Consider the following 21733-nt stretch of genomic DNA (forward strand, 5'->3'; position numbering starts at 1 on the left):
TTTTTAAAGAATAAATAAATACAGAGACACCTTAAGAGAGAAATGGCAGTTTTCCTGCTGTATTGGGGGGGGGGGTGACATGTGAATCGCTACTACTGTATTCTGCAGCTTTTTCCATAGGCTTGAGCTTATTTTGCCATCCCCACAGTTCATCAGTGGACACAGTTGACTACAAGTGCATTCAGTGTTCACAATTAACCATTTGTGAAGGTACAGGCCTGCTAATCAGTGATACAGTTCCAGGCTTCTTGCTATATCCCAAACCCACCAGAATAATGACCAGCAGAAGGCTCACTTAAGTTACTTTATTAAGCAGACAGGGCCAAGTTCCCAGCTGCTTTTTACACTGACCCCTCCCCAACCCTGCACTACACCGTACCCACCCAAAACACCTACTTGACATTCAGTCAGCAACAGGCAACCACAGGAGACCAGGAATAAGTTGCAACAAGACAGAATTGGGCTGGGGAATTCTGAGCTGAACAGCATTGTTTCTCTTTTTCCTCCACTTTGTGAGCAGCTCCAGCTCCAGCAGAGCAGGGACAGACATGGGAAGGAGAAAGATACCCAAAGGACCATGGGAGAGGGGTGCTGTACTGGCACTAGGTGCTCAGCCTCCCTAACCATCCCTTAAAAAGGGACTGAAGAAATTTATCCTACATTCATTACCTACTTATGCTCTGAGTGGCAGGCTGGGGAAAAGAAGAGTAGTAGTAATCTACTCTACTGGCAGCTCAGTTCAGGATGCACAGAGGCCGGCTCCATGACCATAGCCACCGTCAGCTTCTTGGCACTTAACAGAAGTGACCAGCTGAAACTCTGCTCTATCTCAATCAGAAACTGGCTCTCTACTCATATCCTGACTCCCCCCACTACTGCTAAAGAATTATTACATGTAAATAGCCCTTTCCCCTTCACCAGAACACCTGTGTGAGCCAGGGAGTCAACAAAAAAGTTGGCAAGAAGAAAAACATTTAAACAAAAGACCCGGAAAGGGGGGGGGGGGGGGAACATACACACACTCACTGCCCCCACTCTGTGCTCTTCCCACCCCCTCCATCATGCCAACCACATATATAAATTCACCTTACTGTTCCAAATGCAATTTGATCCTTTTTTATATACAAAGAATTGAGAAAAATCATTAAATAGCTCCTATATATATATATATATATGTATAGTATGTATACTATAAACAGGGGCTGCCTAGGCAGTGAAAAGCCCAGCACACAACCAGGAAGGGCCTGAACACCACTCTCCAGACAAGAAGGAATTAGAAAAAGAGACACCCCCCCCCATTGCCTCAGCTGTGGACTGACATTCAGAGATGATGATTGGAGGCAGATGGAGCATGCAGAGTCCAGACTCCAGCCCCCAGAGCCCTAGATGTAGGGCAGTGTGACTATGGCAACTGTGAACCTCTAGCTTATCACGGGATTTGGCAGTTTCTAGAGCATCTTTCTTCATACCCACCCCAGAAGCCAGTATCAGTCTCCTCCTGAAGGCAGGCACCACAACTACCCCACCCTCCAAGTTCCCTGTGCGGCAGCTGGTTCAGATCCGGCCAGAGTGGCCCAGGACTAGATACACACTCCTGCCCCGTGACCCCACCTACTCAAGCCACCTATTATGGAAAGTCTGCCTGCAAAGTCCAGGCAGGGAGCTGACATGGAGCTTTTCAAGTCCTGGTTATTTTGGGGTGCCTGGCTTCTTGGGTGTGCCAGGCTTCTTGGTCTGCCAGAGGTGGCCCTGGATGGTGAAGGCATCAACACTCATAGACATGGTCTTGCTGGGAATCTGAGTGAAGCGTTTGCGATCAGAGCTGTATTTGTAGATGCCCTCAATCATGGGCATGGTGATGGTGCGAGGCCCATAGCCAGCCAGGCGCGTCAGCTCTTCTGTCTCTCCTGAAAGTGTGTAGAGTGCCCGGAACTGGCAACTCGAATCACGGAAGAGGATGAGGAAATGGTTGGCTTTGCTCTTCTCAACTTCCTAAAATTGTAAATAAAAGAAAATAAAGGGAAGGACAGGAACAACACTTCAAATTACTTTTTAAAAAACAGGTGGTTCTGTCTTCTTGCTGGGGATTGCCCCTCTTATCAAAAAGTGAAGCTGGGAAAGCAATAGCCTCACACGCTGCTCACCTTTTTCTTCCCAGCAGAAGAAAGGGAGCCTTGTTGTGATCTAAGGGGACAATCACTTGCCCAGATCATCCGGCAGCAGCCACATCCCATCTCTCACCCAGTGGCCTGCTTGAATTCCATACACCTCACCACCAGTTCAAAAAAGGCCCAAACCTTTTGCACTTAGTACTGTGAAAAATCCCAGTGGTACAGTGCAATGTGATCTTTTGACATACCGATATTTTAACTAAAAACCAAATCAGCACAGGCATACAACACCTTGCCTTTGCTCTACCAAGCAAAAGTTTATCTCCACAACCCCAGATCCAGCCACAGGTAAAGGAGCTGCAGCCAGCATTTTGCACTTCCAAATTTACATGGGCAAGAGAAAAGGGTGACTCACACAAGTAAGACACCAGCACAGATTTCAACTAGTTAGGAACTAAAATAATTGAGTTCAGTTACACAGCAGCATATAACTATCATGGTTTCAGTGGAGAACTTAGTCAAGCTTGGATCAAAGGCTGATGGGCTGAAATCAAGTTATAGCTAAGCAGAGAAACATGCAATAAGGTGAGAAATAGGAACTATAACAGAGTTCACCCCATGAGTTCCCTTTTCTCGCTGAGCCATCATGAGCAAAAGATGACATATTTTCAACTCGTTCTGGACAAGCATGAGGACCAGCACCATTAAAATAACCTGCTCTTTGTGGATACTAAGTTCTACCACTCGCCACTTACGGTCCCATAGACTTCTACCCAATTCTTAGTCTGATACACACAGCTATACACTATGGGGCAAACCAGTTAGCAAGATGAGATGCAAGAACTGACTCTTCAATGGCCCACAGCAGTCAAGGCAGTGTCCCAGCCCAGTCCCACAATCTTACCTCTAGGATGCGGTTTTTCTGGGGCTCGTTGACTTTCCCAGCAAGGCAACAATGTGACAGTGCATTGTGGATGATGTACTTATTGGACTTGGCACTGGGCTCCTTGTACAGCTTGGGCCCTGCAAATGCAGAGAGAAGGAGACATCAGCAATCAAAGGGATGTCTTCTCCTGAAGGGGAAGAACTCCCTGAAATGACAGGTTGAGGGACTTGGAAGTACCTCACTTAGCAAGGAAAGGGATTTGGAAATTCTTGAATGCACTCAAAGCCCCGTCAAGGTAACCAGCTTTACCTGTGCACTTGGGAAAGATGGGGAAATTCAGTGCAGCCACCTCCTGAAGAGACTGGGAAGGAAAGCTAAAGTACATGAAAGCAACAAATGAGGCATCAGGGGCTTACCAGTGTACTCTGGTATGGAAGCAGGTGAGGAAGCAGTCGACGCATTCTCCCAGTCACGCTCCCGGTTCTGGTTCGGTAAGAACCGGCTGGGGGACATTGGCCCGGAAGGAGATGCAGCTCTGGAAAAAAAAACCCACAGAGGACACCATAGGCTTTACATCTTCTTGGCTATACTCCAGCCAGAATCTCCTGGCCACAAACCAAGCCCCATTCACCCACTCAGACCATAGGGACAGAGCTCCCGCTTAGTCGCAGCCTTTCTGCTTCGGAATAGAAATAGGAGGACAGGCTGTGGGAAAACCACACACACTTACCGAGAAGACCTCTTGATGGAAAGTGTATTGTCATTGGCCACCGTCGAGAGAGAGAGTGTTGACTGGGAGTATATCTTGCTCAGCTTGGAGCCTAGGAAGAACGTACAACATTAAGGGCAGCATGCACCCTTCTCCATGAATACGGCACTAGAGTTGAAAGCCGAACCTTCTCCAGAGCTATCCCTGCTCCACTACACCGCATCCCGCCCTCTAGTCCCCAAAGGACAGAGCATCCTTCTTCACAGATTCCTCCCTGCCTGCAGTGTACACCCAGGCCACTCAGCAGCACGGCTCCTTACCGAGGAGCCCTTTAACAGGGCTGCGTGCCAAGGCAGAGTCGTCGCAGAAGACCGTCTTGGGCCGCCCCTTCTTTAGGGCACGCACTGTGGTGGGCTTCTGCCGCAACACCTTGTCCAGATCCTCCATCAGCTTTAGCTGATGACGCCTCAGGTACTCCTGGCGGGTGAAGTCCCCACGCCTTGGACCCACTTCCTCCTCTGGCCGGGTTTGCTCCTCCACCTGCAGCCTAGGGAAACACAGACCCAGGAGAAGAAATAATTCCAGGGATTAGAAGGTCCACCCAAGCCAGAATTTTTTTTAATTAAACAGAAATCTACTTCACATTCTGTGTGATTACTATACTGTGCAATTAAGTTATTGCAGTGGTTTTCAAAGCATATTCCAAAGAACCTTGGGATCCCTCAGAAGATTTTCCGGAGTTCCTCCAGGAGAACTGGCGGTAAAAGGAGAAAAGCTTCCTGGCAAAACAGCTGGATGATTCAGAACCTCTCTTCCCTGCAATGGGAAACTGGCCAGGAGTGTTGGAGGCATTCCAAAAGGCCTAGCCAGTTCCCCACCTGAACCAAGTATATGCTCTAGAATATGCCCTAGAATCCTCTCCAGCACACAGAGATCCCATGACTGACATACAGGCATTCCTCAGCCGACCCTCAAAGGTTTCCAAAATACAGAACGTTTCAACACCACTGGGGCTTCATATGCAATCAGTCACTACAAATTATGGCTTGGATCCCATGGAGCCTTTCCATGGAAGGGATTTCTGTTCGCAGAGTACAACTTCCGCCACCCCCCTTCTTGCGGCAGCCCACAATATCCCACCAAATGTTGCTTCTGAGGGAAAGTAGGGGGGGGGGGGGGGGGGGATTCATGAAAATCACCTGCAGAAATCTGTAGGATCCAAGCCTATGTTTTGAGTTTATTGACCAACTCCTTTTTGCCTAAGTGCGGGATGAAAGTCATGGCCTAGATGCAAACAGTTTACAAAGAACTAAAAGCAGTGGAGCCAATGCCCAGACAGCCAGTCTTGATATTCCGTCCTGAATACAAGTTAAAAGCTGGCAACAAGTAGATATCGGGTGGTGAAAGCACATTTCTCTTACTCCATCTCATTCTTGAGGTCAAAACAGACTGTTCACAAAGAAACAAATTAGTTCGGCTATACTTCAGTATAGGTGGTTTATATTGTTTTCCTCTCCTCTCCATTTTATCCTCACAACAACCCTGAGGTTGGTTGAGTGTGTACTACTGGCCCATATCACCCAGGAAGCTTCCACGGCACAGTCAGGATTTGAATCTTGGTCTTGCAGATCTTAGCCTGACACTTAAACCAATATACCACACTGACTCTCAACTTCTTGCCAACCATCCATGACCAGAGTCTATCCAGAACGTTCTTTGTGCTAGACACATTTGCTTATCCACTCCAGGCAGTAGGGCTTGCACAGGAGAGATTCTTCATAGACTCCATTCCAAATTTTTAAAGTAGTAATAGATTTAAAAAATTAACTAATACCTCAGTTCTCCAGATGGAACATTTGAGGCTGACTGTCACTGTGTCTAGTCTTCAAGAACAACTTGGCCTTGGTCAGACCATCAAAGGGGTTAGCCAAGTTCCGTGATTAATCTCCTTCATCTGGTCAGTAATCTATTGCAATGTGTTACTATGAAGGCCCTTTAATGCAAATAAAGGCCTCAAAGAATGGAAACAACCCCTCCCCCTTGGCCCACCATTTTTAACAGAGATGATTTGGCTCTAATGCCCCAAATTCTGCTTTAAAAGAAGGTGGTGCTCTCAAAATAAATAGCAGAGATTCACATAATTTACTGCCATTCTGATTTTTCAATTTCTGAATCATTCAGTATTTTAATACCTTTTCCATGTAACCTCCACCTTCCCATGGTGCGATCCCATGCAATGGCAACAACCATGCAAAGGTTGGAGGCAAGTGGGTATGGCCAATTGGACAGGTCTTCCCCACCCGTCCATCACCAGCTCGCAGGGAACTGGGTGTCCACATGGCGCCAGCATTCCTGTGCATGCTGCAACAACACAAGATTGCACCACAGCTAAGCAGCTTCCACACAGCAGGTGTGCCCACACTGGAGACCAGAAACAGGAAGGCTACTGTGGTCCACTTCTATTTCCCCCCCCCCTCACCTGGCCTCGTCTTTCTTCTGCTCCTTCTCCGCCTCCTGCCACTGCTTCCTGCGCCGTGCCTCCTCACTGCGCCTCTGCTGCCTCTCCAGAAGGCTGGCACGCTTCTGCGCCATCTCTCCCTCAGCCTTCTCTTCATCCTGCACAAACACAGCACAACAGCATAGAAGAGGCTTTCCAAGAGATGTAAGGATGCTTCGGGCTTCCAAGATGAAATACGCACTTCACAAACACACACACACAGAACCAAGGCTTTCCTTTTCTTACCCTCCTTTGGACTGGCTCTAGCCTCTGGAAAAAGCCTCATGTTAGAGCCTTGCTCGCTATCCTAGCAGGTACGGTCCCTGTATGAAGGACTGCGTCAAAACTGTCTCCCGTGTTCTCCTCCAGTGCCCTCTCTATCTGGCGTCCCGTCAGGATCTTTTATATCCCATATTAGCCCAACCTTTAGAGACCTCTGATGATTTTAAGGTCCTTTTCTTGCTTGATAATCCAGATAACAGAAATAACTGAAATAGTAGCAAAGTTTGCAGTGCTATGGTTACACGTCCTGATAAGTAATACTATGAATTAGGTTTTATTATGCTGTTACTGTTTTTTTTATCCTGTAATTCTAATTTTACTCTGCATGGATTTTGTATTTTCCTAATCTGTCATTAAGACGCTGAACTGCAGGCTGTGGAAGGTCAGTAGTTCAGCAGTTCCAGACCCGAGTGTGCCGCGTGACGGAGTGAGCTCCCGTCTCTAATTCCAGCTCCTCCCAACCTAGCAGTTTGAAAGCAAGACATTGCAAGTAGATAAATAGGTACCACTTCGGTGGGAAGGTAACAGTGTTCCGTGTGCCTTGGTGTTTAGTCATGCCAGCCACATGACCACGGAAACGTCTTCGGACAGCGCTGGCTCTTCGGCTTTGAAACGGAGATGAGCACCGCAACCCTAGAGTCGGAATCAACTGGCTTTTGAGCAAGGGAACCTTTACCTATACATTAATCTGTAATCAGGTCGATTTACTATTGTATCTATATGTATATGCCAATAAAGGCTTGTCTGACGGTTAGAGCTTTGCACAGGACACAGTCCCATTCTGCTCCCTGCTTCACCACTGCTCTGCCTCTGTTCCTCTGTACAGCATGTTTGTTTCCTGCATAATCCTGCCAGCTATCAGTTTTGACCACAACGGGGTTCACTTCATCTGCAGACAGGACCAGGATCCCAACTGTAAGGGATAAACTTCACATGTCTGTTATTGATGTCTGAGGACAAAGGATTACATCTCAAAATTAGGTCAAGAAAAAAACTCCAGAACCACTACCTAGGATTCCTGCTCCAACTCCTAAGCTGCCCTGGCAGAGGTCAGCATGCACATGGCCTGCATTCCTAGGGTCTCTATTCTGAGTCTGAACTATTGCTCCAGAGCTCGTGTATGCACATTACTGGTCTTGGTGCCAGAGGCAGAGACTTGCATCTCCACTAGAGATAAGCAGGTTCTGATACAATACAATCTCACCTGCAGCAAAACACCTAGAATCTCTGAAATATAACTCTTGACCTGAGTATCTTAAAGCAGAATTTAAGAGGCACATGTGCAAATGTTACTGTATGGCCAATGGGCCCAAAGTGCAGAAGAGAAAGAGGTGTACACCTCATGGACATGGTTTGAAATTAAAGGCTTCAACTCCCATCAAGGTACCACTTGGGTCTAGTGGATCATGAGAATGAGGCACGTGTGCATGCACATATACAAAAGCATTCCCCTTAAAAAAACTCCATCCCATCTGCAGACTATTAGTGCTTGTGGATCAAATACATGGATGGATTCCAAGGGGGCTTTTGCAGTCCCACTGCAGAGCTCACACAATATATCCTAGTCCCAGCATCTTCAGCCAGTCAGCAAGATCACAAGTCAACATACAAGTCAGCAATGAGGAGAACCTATAGCCTGTTCCGCTTTACAGCTGGCTGATTCAAAGGAATAAAGGTCTCCACAGCTCCTTCATCAAGAACCCTCCCCCCTTTCCTCCAAAACCCATTCCTAGCTTCTACAGAAAAGTGGGAGACTCTAGCAGATCAATAGTAACCTGGGGGGGTTAAGTTCTCTCACCTTGAAAAAGAAGCCCAAGCCAGCACGGGGCTCTGTATCCAGTGCCTCAGTGATAGATTCCTCCAGTGAATCATCACCATCCACATCTTCATCCTCCCCCTTCAGGCTAGACAGAGGAATTTCAATCAGGCTACTGTGCCGGTCACTGGGTGAAGAAACATCACTGGTGCCATCCCCTGAGACACGGCCATTGCCCCCCTGTGGAGGGACAGAAGCCACAGGTCTCAAATTACCCTGGCCTTCCACTTCTGGCACTGGCAGCTCCTCATCCTCAGCAAAATGGATGGAGGAACGGGTCTGCACAGGTCCCTGGCTTGGTGAGAATTTGCGAAGGTGTGGAAGGGTGTCTACGTTATGAGGAGGCGTCAGAACACGTGTGAGGGGTGGCAGCTTCAGCTCAACCGGCCGTGTGTGCTTGGGGCTCTTTGGAGGAGCTGGAGACTTCTTGGGGGTGGGCTGAGGTGATCGAGACTTGCGGGAAGGAGATGGTGAAGGCGCAGGCGAGGACAGCTCCCGTGAAGAGCGTGGAGGCACCCCATCTCGGCTGGTCCTTGGGGCGGGGATCACCCAGGCTTGTGCACTGGGCTTCTTCTCCTGCATGAGACGCTGCTGCTGTTCACTGAGGCGCTGCATGTCCAACTGCAGCGAACTCAGAGCTGTGTTCAGCTTGGCCACTGCCCGATTGTAGTCACCCAGGTTTTCATCAAGTGCTCCCTTGGTAATATCTGGGGAGAAGGTGACCTGCTTGTTATCCAGACGAGCACGGGGGCTTCCAGGCTCTTCCTCAGCCTCCAGCTGGGCAAGCCGTTCCTCCAGGCCAAGCCGACCATCCTCCAACTGGGATTCAGGCCCTTTCTGTAGCTGCAGGAAGGCACTCTTGCCCAAGCGCTGGCGGTGCCGGGCAAAGATGGCCTCTATGCGTTTCTTCTGGGCCTCAATGGCACGCCGCTTCTCCTCTAGCCTGGCGCCCAACTGGCTCATCTCTGAACTGAGGGCAGGACTCTGGGCAGGGCTTTCCTCTGCCGGCACAGGGCCAGCGTCTGAGCCCTCGGAGCTGATGCCACTGGATTTGCTGTCAGTGGCTGCCAACTTCTTCTTGCGCTCTGCAAAACTGGTCATGCGCACACCAGAGGTGGATGAAGCCGTACTGTCAGGCTGTGAACTCAGTGAGCTCACACATGAGGTGGAATCATCTGGGCCACCTGCTGGCCGGGATGGCTCCTCAGCATCAGAGTCCAGGCTGCCATCCTGGGCTGGCTCTGCACCGTTGGGAGGCCCATTGTGGCAGCGGTAAACGGCAGACATGGGTACCTTTTCTGGGATGGAGACTTTGCGTGGCTCTGGAGAATGCAGGTAGAAGCCATCCGGTGCCCCCTCAGGGAGCAGCCGCTCACTGCTGTGAATGATCTGCAACGCCTCCTCAATGGTGGGCAGGTCAGAGTAGCCATCACTCAGCCCATTCTCTACAGCCAGGCCCTCTTGGCCCTTGTGCCCTGCTCCATGAAGCGATGGTGCCACTAGCCCGTTGGGGGCCTCAGCCATATTTCCGGGTCGTGGGCGGGGCAAAGAGGAATAGAGGGCAGGTGCCAGGCTATCAGAGCTAATGGAACGGAGGATGCCCACTGGGTTGCCCATCACAATGTCCACATCACTGTCCAGGCCAAAGGGGATGCTGAAGGAGACCGCTTGGGACAATGGATGGCTACAAAAGGGGTAAGCAAGAACATATTAGGAAGTGTGAGAAAAACGTCTGAACAACTGGAATATCCTAAGCCCACCTCCCACCCAGAGCCAACTTGTGGCCCTCTCATGACCTCCTCCCTAGAAATGTGATGGCCCAGGGGGAAAAACTTGGAAAAATTAGGGAAATGAAACTTTTTCCAAGGTCTTTCCCCCCATTTTTCTGACAGAAAAACACAGAAAAGAAACTCGTACGAAACAATTTCTGTTTTAGAATGCGTAAAATGCTTCTCAGGGCAAGGTGTTTCACATTCAAAACATAGCATGAAAACACTGGAGCGCTTTCTCACTTTTTCCAGTAGAAAAAATGGGAAATTCGGGGGAACACTGAAAAAAACTCTTATACTGTGGACACAATATTTTTGAGAATTTTTTCTTTAAATATAAATAATTTGGGCAAAATTTATGTGCTATAACACGTTTAACATATTATCATTACTAAAGAATTTAGTGTTTTCAGTATTATAGTGTTTGGTTTGAATCCATGAGAGAACAGTGAACTATAAATAACGTAAATAAATAAACAAATGGATAACTATTCAAACTGTCAGTCCTACCTACTCTGACTACAAATTTCTGCCCACAATATACTTCCTTGTGTTTACCACAAAATTTGTGTTCTACCTTCCACACCAGTTTGGTGTAGTAATTAAGTGTGTGGACTCTAATCTGGGAGAACCGGGTTTGATTCCCCACTCCTCTACTTGCACCTGCTGATGTGACCTTGGCTCAGTCACAAGCTCTGGCACAGCTGTTCTTGAAAAAGAGCAGTTTCTGTCAAGAGCTCTCTCAGCCCCGCCTACCTCACAGGGTGTCTGTTGTGTGGTGGGGAAGGGAAAGGAGTTTGTAAGCCGCTCTAAGACACCTTTGGGTAGTGAAGGGCAGGGTATAAATCCAATCTCCTCTTCTTCTTCTTTTCCTTACCTCTCAGATGGGAAAAAATTAAAGATCCATGTGGTATGGTAACACAGGGTGCAGAAGTTTTCAACTCTCTCAAGTATTAGGTATACTTGCAATTTCTCAGAGAAAATGAACATATTTATATCGTAAGTATGCCAAATAGTATAATTTTATATGTGGACAGTTATAAATAATGTGTTTCATGTTGTTAAATCACTCAAAAAAGATTTATTTTGACAGAAAGTAACTACTACATACATTTCAATTTTTCCTGGGGGGAAAAACCTGTTTGTTTCCTGTGGCTTAAAATTTTTGGAAATTTCACATCTCCTCCCTCAAAACTCTATACCCAAATCTGTAGCTAAAGAGGAAAATGGAATAACCCCCACATAGACACACCAGCAAGGGTATGTGATCTCAAGGTGCCTCCCCATCCCTCTCACCTGAGCTGCTTCTTGCTCCATGATTTACCAAAGCCTTCTACATGGGACATGGATGTGGAGTGGTGCAGGGAACCTAAGGAGATAAAGAGAAAAGTTACTGCCAGAGAACCACAAGTGTTGCCTGTAGACATGTCAACAGCATTCTAGGCCCTCATGGGGGGATGGCGGGAGTCTGAGGACATCACCGCCTGGGGGCAGGGGAGATGGTAAACCCATGTCAAACCAGTCTCAGGAGAACGCCTGTGAAAAATGGACCCTCATTATACTTTAAAGGACAACTTAGTAAGATTCCCCACCTCCCAGCAAAGAAGGCATTTGAAAGCAAAACAGTATTCCTGCATGTGAGTACACAAATGTTATCAGAACAAGCTTGAATCCCTTTAAATGGTTCACACTCTTTGGCTGGAGTTTGTTAATGGTTTATATTCTCATGCTGAATCTTTTCAATGAAACCAGTTCAATTATCTTATATCTTTAAAAGTTTAATAGAAACCACCCTTGCTTGTGCAATTAAGCACAGGAAAACAAGCAAGGAAAGCACAAACTTAAGACTTCTGACACAGACTTTACTGTAGCCATGTAGCCCCTTAAAACGAATAGCACTTCCTCTGGGACAAATGGAGAGCTATCTAGCATGAAGAGCTTTCAACACCACAACAATAAATCCTTAAGCTGGTCTGGTCACCAAAGGTATTTGTAGTCATAAGAATGGCAGCAAAGGATTCCCAAGAGGCTTATGGTCAGTTTAACCTTGTAACCCAAAAGACTTAAGGGTCTTTTCATTTCCCCCGACATGGGATGGGCGGGGGGGAGAGCGGTTTCTCACCTAAAGAATCACGGAGTGGGGACTGTGCCTGACCTCCAGGCAGCAGCGGATGGCGGAAATTGAACACTGGGGAGCTGCTGACAGAAACAGAAGAGACAAGCAGAAATCAGATCAGAACAGGGACATTCTTCCAAAGTGATAGCCAGACACAGGGAAGGTGGCCAAGGAAAGCTGGGTCAGCCCTGGAGGCAGAACAATAAGGGCTCCCAAATTTCTACTTGGAGAGGCAGGTTTGGCAGAAACTCAGGGCGGAATATACACAGCCCTGGAATCGTTGCATTACATTACATGTGCAACCTGCATATTGAGCAAAATGCCAGTCTGTCCATTCATGTTTAGATTTTTGCAAACGGAGTGCACACGCATTCACAGACTTGCAGGAACAAGTTCCTATAATTTGCCGCCTAGAGGCATTCCCATAGCTTAGGAATGGGAGGAGATCTCTGCCTTCCCAAAGATCATAGGCTTTCCCTATCCCCCAAGAAGAGCTACAATTTCTGCTGGCTTGGAACAATTTGAAGAGAGTGTTCCTTTCCTCTACCAGGCACAACTCACTCCAGATAAGTCAAAGGAGGCTCCCCCCTTGCCCATCAGCTACAGCTGATCACGACAGGGAGCCCTTTCTTCCCAAATGAGGCCAACCAGGCCTGGATATTCTCCCTGGAGTGAAGGGAGCCCCTCCCCAGCAGCCTGAAACCTAAAGAAGCAATGAGCCGCCATAAGGTACAAGGCGTTTCCCCCCTCACCCTAATTGCTTGAATTATTTCTCCTAGATCAAGTTTCTCCAAGTGGCATTTAATATGTCAAGAGGCCCCTGAGCAAGGAACAGCAGCAACTGTTGTTGGAAACTGGGACTGCCTCATTTGAAAAGGCGGCAATCAAACCCAGAGACTCCCAGGCTCTCTGAAAGCAGGAGCTCCCACGTCAACAACAGCACAGGGCTACCATGCTCAGCCTCCCGCAACCCTGGGACTGCTTCTGCTTAAAGCCACATCCCACTCCATCTTCCCCTTCTTAAGGGGAGCTGAGATTCTTTGGGCACTACTGAGAAGGGAAAAGTTACACCACTGGCTGCTCCTTTTCAAAGCCCACAAGGTTGTTTAGTTTTCTCTCCACCCTCTCCCTTTGTCAATATTAAGGCTCCTGGACAAATGGGACTGGCAGATTGTTATTTAGATGGTGTCCCCATCCAAGCATTCCCTAAAGCACTGATTCCCAAACAGCAGACCTGTTTTTAAAGCCTGAGGTGTTGTTTACCAGATTGCCAGCTGCTGATGCTGGTACATGTCAGGATAAGAAAGTTTTACCTCATGAACAGCAACCGGAGTCTACAAGGATGGTTCTGCCAGGGGGTTCCTTTAATGGGAAATTAAGGTAACAGTCCTGCAGAAGAAGACCCCACTAGCAAGCCATCATCCCTTCTCTGCAGCTCCATGGGCCCTAGCACAACACTGGGATGAGTCTGCTACTTAAAAAGACACCTCCGCCTTGCTTACTAAAACACAGAACCCACGTTTCAGTCCCAGCACTGGCAGTTGAGGGAGAGCCTGGAGGGGGCTCTAAGTGGCAGTGGAAGTACAAAGAGAAGCTGACTTACCTGTTGTTGTTCCCGCTGTTGGATGTCAAAGAGTCATTCATTCCAGGGGAATCTGGAAGAAACGCAGCTACTTTAACGAGCAAGCAGGGAGGGGAAGGAGCAGGGCTAGAGATTAAGTCAACAGAAGGTCAGGAGAGGGTGGGAATGCCAACCACGTGTACGGAGGTGCAAGACAGAAACTCGCTCAGATCTCAGCTCACACAGCAGGCCATTGTTCCAATACTGAGGCATGCCAAGTCCGGGCTGGCTCTGCTACAACTCTACTTACTCGGTGGGGCACCAGTTTGGGGGAGGGCAGAAGCACTCTGGCTTGCGACGGACTACAAAGCATAGAACCCTAACACTGCTGAATGGGTGTGTGCTGTACGCAGGGCAGCTGTGTAGCACAGACTGTTTGAGCCTATCTAGGCATGGAATTTTACCCCATTTGGTGTACAAAATGTCTTGGGATAACAACCTATTCATGAAACACCACCACAGAATATACTTAGATAGGCAGTGCAACTTGCAGACAAAGCATGCAACGTGAGGAAAAGGCAGCACAGCAAAAATTTATATCCTATGCACAAAATGATTCCACGTTCATAAGGGAAAAGGAACTACAAGTCTGTTTGCTCATTTAATCAGCTGAAAGGGACCATTGTTAGGTGCAAAGGAAAAACAGATCACTTGTGTTTGGTTTAGGCCTCCTACATTTTGTGGCCTCTGCCACAAATACACCTGTTGAAGGAAGTGGCTCCTAGCTGGTAATTATGAAGTCCAGAACCTGGCATGAGCTGGAGGTAATTCGTTCTTGAAGCCTGGCATCTCTTCCTCAAAGTTTTGAGAATCCCAGCTTTTTGCTTTAAGGTGGGAAAGTGTTGCAAAAAGCTGGAAAAGGTGCTGTGTGTCATAATGACTCCAAGAATCTAGATGCAGCTGTAATCTAGGCATTCCTTGACATCTCCCTTTTGCCATAGCACCCTGCCTTCATTCCCCCAGGAATCCAAGTGCTGTAAGAATCCAATTCTCATACTCAATACTCAAAGTAAAGCAAGCACATTTGTTACATTATCAGAGTGTGTTTTTGCTGTTTGTGTGCTTCTAAGGGTATTGGGAATTTCTGAGGGACGGCATGCCCAACCCTCCCCCATAAGGGCTATGCAAACATGGTCTCTACGTTGTAATACTTACTACAGGACAGTAAGTGCAAGGTGGCCACCCAAAGCCAGGCATTCATTTCCTCACTGCTTGCTGACCAGACTCACTGCAAGCCACCAAACACAGACAGCACATGCTCCTTTCTTACCTTGGAGACTGGACAGCTCCTTGGGGCACACAAATTCTGGTTTAAGCACCTCAAAGCACAGGAACAGCTCTGCCAGGAATACCCCAACATTCACCTGGAGGAGCAGAGCGATTCATCAGTGAAGTACTCTGCACAGAGGGCAGCCTTCTGTCCCCTAAAACACTCAGACCCTAGGCCTGAAGCTTCCACTCCCTTGGATGGCGTCTGAGCCAGGGAGGAAGCAAACGGGGTCTTTAGCTCTATCCTCTGCATAACCCAAAGCAGACCTCTCGTAGACCGCAGGTAAGAGTCCAGGAGGAGAATGCCTTCCTAGTGCCTGAACATCTTCCCTCGCCCCCTGCCAGAAGCACTCAGCTACCCACCACAGAAGAGCCCCTTTGTCCGTGCAGGATCTAGCTCTAATTAGTGTGGCTGGAGGCCCCAGCCAAGGCTCATTAAGGCTTGTGCTGTCCTACTGGCTGCTAATCGCCCACTAGTTCCACATGAGCAGCCACCAGAAACGTGGAGCCAGACCTTCCCCTCCACCCTAAGGCTGCAGTCCGCTCTTTCCCAGCGGCCACTCTCTCTTGAAACCATGGCAGGCCTCCTTACCGCAGTCAGGCTACCAATACCCTCCCCCCCAGCAGCACAGCTTCCCTGGCCAAACATGCTTCCTGCTGCTCCCCAGGTCCAGACCTCACTCACCCTCAATGCAGGCGGCATGTACAGCAGGTCCTCCAGTGAGAGGAAACAGCAGCCACCCAGGTAGTCTGAAGAGAAGCCTTGGATCAGCTGCAGGTTATACAGGCTGTCCGCCACCGACATGGTCTCCTTCAGGCATACATCTGCCAAGCAAGGGAAGCACACAATGGTTAAGTTAGTGCAGAGGTCGCCCACTCACAGAGACCTGCAACGTCAGACTGCTGCCCTACCCCGTACACCAGGCCCCCCCAACATTGTGCCCATGGAAGCCATGGCACCTGTCAATACCTTACTTGGTACCCACCAAGTGTTTTTTTAGAATGTGGGTGGGGCCATGTCACGGCTCAGGTGGGGTGTCACCTGACGCTGCCACCACTCTGGGTTTAGGATCCCTTGAGAAGGCCCAGAGCACCTTCCCAAGACCTTCAGACCTCCCTTTTGGCCGAATAATAGGCGTGAGGACCAGGCAGAGTGAACAATGAAAAGAGTTTATTTTATAGGAGATCAAACAAACAAGGTGCAGAATAATAAGTGGGTGAAAAGAAAAGGAATCAAATGCCCTAATGCATCTAAATATATACTGTCCCTAGCTCACTATGTCAAGTGGCCTTAGACTACTCACCCTTCCCTCAGGATGAGGGTTTCTTCCCACAGCAGCCTTCCTTCTGGCTCTGCCCTCTGGGAAGAAGAACAGCTTTCCCTGTTGGACCAGTTCTCTTATTCCCCAGCCCTCTTCTTCCCCATTTGGTCAAAATCGGTGCCAAAACTTCCCAAGGCGTTCTGGGATTTGTAGGCCCAGCCTCCTCCCACTGCTAGCCAGGCTCCCTGGGTCTAGTAGGCCTCTGGTGGCACAGTCCAGATCATGACAGGCCAGGTGGGGCCCATGCCCAGCAGGGCTTCTATTTGCCACTGAAGATCTGATTGACTACGCAGATGAAAATAACACTGCTTCAGTGGCAGCTGCCACCACAGTGCTGGTTTTACTACCTCTCTTTCCCAGTGTATTTTTAATTACCCCTCTTCTCCAATGTATTTGGGCCTCCTCTGTGTGTGTGTGGTTCTGCAACCTGCGACAGCCATTTTGTATCAGAATTCCAAATGCGCCCACAGGCTCAGAAAGCCCACCCTACACGGCAAGCCCTAAACCAGTATTTGCCCCCGTATAAGACCTCTCCAAGATCAAGCTCACCCTCTAAGCGAAGAAGCTTGGGGCAGTAGTAGTGGATAGTGGCAGCAATGGCACCCCCATTGGCCAGATCCTTCATGCCTGTGATGGCAGGGAAACAGGGAGTCTGCTTGGGCAGTGCCTTATCCTTCCGATAGCGAATCTGGGTAGAAAAAAGATGAAGGAAGAATTCAACATATACGAGGGCTGCCCTAGAAGCCGCAACAGTGCCCTTGTAACCCACGGCTTCCCACCTTAAGTTCCTCGGCCCAACACCATGCTGCTCCCACCTTACCATGCAGCAGCCCTCACAAACTCTCCTCGGGGTTAGACACCTGATGTGTTAGTTAAGGGACCAGGTGACATCAGGCCTCCTGGCCCAACCATAAGGAGAGCACCCGCAATATGCTACCTCCCACCCCCGCCCAAATACCAAGACCAGAGTGCATGCTGGGAGGGACAAGGGAGAGAAGCCGAGGGAAGGAGGTGAAGGAAGCAGCCATTAGAGAGGCATGGACAGGAGACACCCTCCCTTCTACAGAAGCTCTGGATCACCCCAAAGAAAAAGAGCTCTCTCCCCTCTCCACCAGTTCCCCTAGGGAGGCTCTGGCCCCACACCCAAACCAGTGAGCTAGATCACCACTAGAGATGGGGGGGGTGCTAACTGGGACACTGTGCACTACAGGGAAGAGGGGACAGGGGCAGTCTGTCGATTTCCCCCCTCTATTAAACTACCACAGTTTATCATTTCCCACTCCAAACATGCTTGTCCTCACCCCAGGACACAGCAGACAAGACAACAAAGGCCCCACACCAGAGACATACACAGAGCAGGGCAGGCCGTGCGCCAACAGGTCAAAGAGAGGAAGGGAAGAAGTGCACATAAAGACACAGACACCCAGCAGGCCAGCAAGAAGAAGAAAAAGGGGGAGGCAAATAATTAATTGCACCCCCCCCCATGCCTGCTGCAATGAGCTGGAGGGAGGAAAGGGTTACATCTTTGCACAGTGGGAGAGAGTGGGCCATATATAGCAAATGCTGGAGACCTACCTCGGCCCTCCACCTCCTAGCAGACCACAGAAGCTAAGAAACTGGCAGAGAAAGCCTTCCCAACCACCAGGCTTAGTATTACCTTCAGGAGGAAGAAGGAGGCCCCAAACAAACAGAAGTTGGGAGGGGAGTCACCTGACTGTGAGAACTGCAGCAGATCAGCTCCCAGTCTAGCAGTGCCTTTAACTCCCTCATCCACTCAATTCCCCTTCCCACCCTGTACCTTTTAACCCTGAGGGGAAAGGAGGGTAGATGCCTAAGCCACAGGGTGTTCAACAAAAAAGGAGAAAGGCAGTCTTAAAGTCTCTGTAAGGTCTAGGAAAAGCTCGCTGCTGATCATTTATGTGTAGACCCCTTCAGCAGTACCAGCACGAGAGGTAACTAACTTCCTGGAGATACTGTGGGCAAATGGCAGACCTCTTGAATCTGTGACAGAGAATCAGTATGGTGTGGTTATTGAAAGTGTTCGACTAGGGATCTGGGAGACCAAGGTATGAACCCTTCACACTGCCATGGAAGCTTGGGCCAGTCACATATTCTGCCTAACCTACTTCATCTGGGTTATTGTGAGGATAAAATGGAGGAGAGGAGAACTTTGCTGCTTTGGGTCCCCACTGGGGAGAAAGGTGGGATAAGTAGATAAATAAATGGCTACTGAAGGCAGCTGCTGGTTGCTGTGCGTACGGGGGAAAGCCCCCCCCCTGTAAAGTATCCAGGAGTGTCCCCTCCTGAAGCCATAAGCAAATTGGCAGCACAGGGGAAAGGGTCAGGGCCCATTGCAGCAGGAACATCCAGACGTTCAAGAACAGCAACCCAAGTAGATGGCAGGGTGGTGCAGGCGAGCGGGCAAGCACGCGCGCTGACGGATACGTTACCACAGGAGGCTTATTCCCCGACTCCTTCAAACAAAAAGCGATGGCATGCTGGATGCAATAGCAAAGAAAAGAGAGAGCCTGATCAATGCACCCGCCAGAAGGGAGAAAGGAGGGAAGGGCTGCTACCTTGCAAGACTGGGGGGCGGGGCACGCAGAAAGGGGAGACTGGGACAGCTGAGGCCTCACACCTTTGCTTCGACGGCCTTCTAGCATGCACTTGGGGCCTCCAGACACCCCTCCCTCCTGGAGCATCCCCACACCCTCACACACTCTGTGGCCTGCCCAGGTCTTTTTGGACAAAGCATTCACTGGTCCCAGCCTAGGCTGCACCAAGGACTGTAGGGCAGCAAGCAAAAGGGGAAGAGGGTAGAAGGCAACAACACACAGGGGGGGGGGGGTAGAGAGGCATGTCATGTACCTGGCATGCTTTTCCTGCTTGGCAGCTCCAGGCATGAGCTGCCCTGCTCTGGCTGTCTCTTAACCCTTCCACACAAGGACAAGTGGGCCTTTTGGTTAATTCCTGAGGTACTAACAGGCACTGTTGCCATTCCATTAGGCCCCAAGGAGGCTGTGTTATTTGGGTACGGAGGAGACGGGCATGATCCCATACACACAAACACACACGTGCGCAGCTAAGTAATGTGACCCCCCCCCCCGCGCGCACGCACACACACACAGAGGAGGGGATACAGAGCTAAAAGAGACCAAAGCAGGCACGTATGTTTGAGGGAAGGGAGAGGAGAACAAAGGATGCTGGGACATACCAGCATCCCAGCAGCTGGCGTCTCACACAAAACACCCCTACTCCCCAAGAACAGGGTCCCTTCTGCCCTCAAAATCTCCCACTCACAGAGCCCATTCCAGCAGAGCAAGTAACAAGCCCAATCCTATGCAAGGACTTATACCCTTCTAAGACCACAGACGCCAATGGACTTAGAAGGGTGTAACTCCACCAAGGGTTGTACTGCAAGTCCCCCCAAAACTTTTATTCAAGGCAAACCCTCATGACACACACAAGCACCCCTGGCTTCGAGGTCCTAAACCCCAGCATCCTTTGCTCTGGGTCCCCACTGGCATGCAGCACAGGAGCTGAGGCAGCGGGAAGTTAATAAGTAAAGCCACCCACTTACAGGAACCAGTTTCCAGTACCACCTTGTGGGACACTGAAGCAGAGGATGGAGAGAGGCCGTGGGAAGGAGAAGAGGAAAAAGATGCAGAAAAAGACAGCTCCGTCATATACCACACTTTGACTATATCGCACCCACAGCACTGGCAGCCACACTTGGCTGGGACAAGGTTACCCTGCCCATTGGGGTCGGGGGAGGCACCCCACTCCTTACAATGACTGTGAGGGAAAATATCCAGGAAGGCAATGGGCTGTTCAGAGGGCAAAGCGAGGCTAAAGCAGATGGAGTCCACCTCACATCACAAAGATGAAGCAACAGATTTTCAAGGGGGGGGGGGAGAAAGAGTCCTCAACTCTGAGGAGGGGAGATCAGGAGGGAGGAAGCAGACTCTACCCTCTACAGCGAGAAGAAACAAGGGTGCTGCTCATACACAGGACAAAGCCAGCATAGACACAGCCACCCTTCTGTCTTTGCCTGCTGCTTTTGGAACAAAGGGCAGGGCCCATTCCCTGCCTACCACCCCATGGTTTTGCCTCACATTTCGGATACTGATCTCCAAACCGTCCACCCCTGCACTCAGAGGGAAAGTGCCTCAGCAAGGCACACGCACCTTGGGACCACTCATGGAGACCTGGGTCTGGCCATCTGTACCAGGAGCACACCGTTGTGAGCTCTCCTGCTCAGTGCTTTGCTGCATCTTGTGGATGACCTGCAAGGAGGTGGCAAGGATTAACTCATGGATGAACAACACACTCCGTTAGTCATAATCCCTGTACTGCTGAAGCTCCCTCTCCCATAGGTCACAGTAGCCATGTATCCACAGGTGTCTTCCTGATCTCCATCTAAGACAGCGCCCGAGGAACAACCGTTATCACACTAAGTCAGTCTCGGATTCTACGAGTCGGAGACAGTGTGGTGTAGTGGGTACAGTGTTGGATCTTATCTCACAGGATTTTTGCATAGATCAAGTGATAGAGTCCCACGCATGCTGCCCTGAGTTGCTTAGAAAAAATGATGATGAACAAGATAAAGTACCATGTCTATCCAGTGAAGCAGCTTCTGGTCCCAGGAGCTGGCAGCTGGATCAGTGCCTGGAACAACATTTAAAGAACCGGTGGCTTCCATGGCAAATGCTGTCATCAATGAGTCGATCAAGGCCAGGTGCACACCCTGCAAGTGTGGCAGGAAAGAAAAAAGGAAAGGGACAGGTTAGGGAACCTGTGCTGGCCAAGAAGGCTGCACTGGCTAGGAGTTAAGCACACGTGATACCACTGTCCAGGCAAGAAATGCCAAGGAAAGGGGGAGCCAGCTACCCACTAATGCTTCTTCAGGTCAAAACAATCTTAATCTTCAATTATGATGGTTGCATCAAATTTAGTTGGTCTTTTTTTCTCTTACTATCAGTTGACAGAAGCATAGGTCAACCTTGGAGGGCTCTACCATTAGGGAGCAATAGCTATCCCCAGGGCTCTTTTTTGTACAAAAAGTCTAGCAGGAACTCATTAGCACACTAGGCCACACCCCTGACAGCACAGCTCATTGGCATATTAGGCCACACCCCCATGTTCCCAGAAGTGTGGTCATCCAGCCATACCATCACAGGTTCATCCTCTAACATGATTTATGCCATCACGTGTCAACAATACCCTTCCACCCTCTACATTGGACAAGCAGGCCAGTCCCTTCAACAAAGAATTAATGGACATAAGTCTGACATTAGGAACCACAACATTCAAAAACATTTTAACCCTCCAGGAC

The 21733-nt window shown here is 49.3% G+C and overlaps 1 protein-coding gene across 2 annotated transcripts; it reads right to left on the bottom strand.

Moving 5' to 3' along the window:
• Positions 1-69: 69 nt before the first annotated feature.
• Positions 70-21129, bottom strand: CAMSAP3 (calmodulin regulated spectrin associated protein family member 3). 2 transcript variants are annotated; one of them, XM_015412609.1, is made up of 16 exons: positions 21011-21129; positions 20586-20684; positions 18849-18896; positions 16948-17086; positions 15762-15901; positions 15078-15171; positions 13790-13841; positions 12193-12266; positions 11367-11439; positions 8284-9985; positions 6186-6322; positions 4027-4253; positions 3728-3818; positions 3414-3532; positions 3016-3134; positions 70-1992 (listed from the first exon to the last, which is right to left on the bottom strand). In XM_015412609.1, exons 1-16 carry the CDS (start codon positions 21113-21115, stop codon positions 1690-1692), a joined length of 3522 nt encoding a protein of 1173 aa, XP_015268095.1. In that variant the 5' UTR covers positions 21116-21129; the 3' UTR covers positions 70-1689. The 2 variants fall into 2 exon arrangements, with proteins under 2 accessions (XP_015268095.1, XP_015268104.1); XM_015412618.1 differs by lacking the exon at positions 18849-18896 and having other exon boundaries at positions 12193-12269.
• Between the last annotated feature and the right edge of the window lie 604 nt (positions 21130-21733).

Source organism: Gekko japonicus, unplaced genomic scaffold (assembly GCF_001447785.1).
Source record: "Gekko japonicus isolate JY-2015 unplaced genomic scaffold, Gekko_japonicus_V1.1 scaffold792, whole genome shotgun sequence".
Lineage (NCBI taxonomy): Eukaryota > Metazoa > Chordata > Lepidosauria > Squamata > Gekkonidae > Gekko > Gekko japonicus.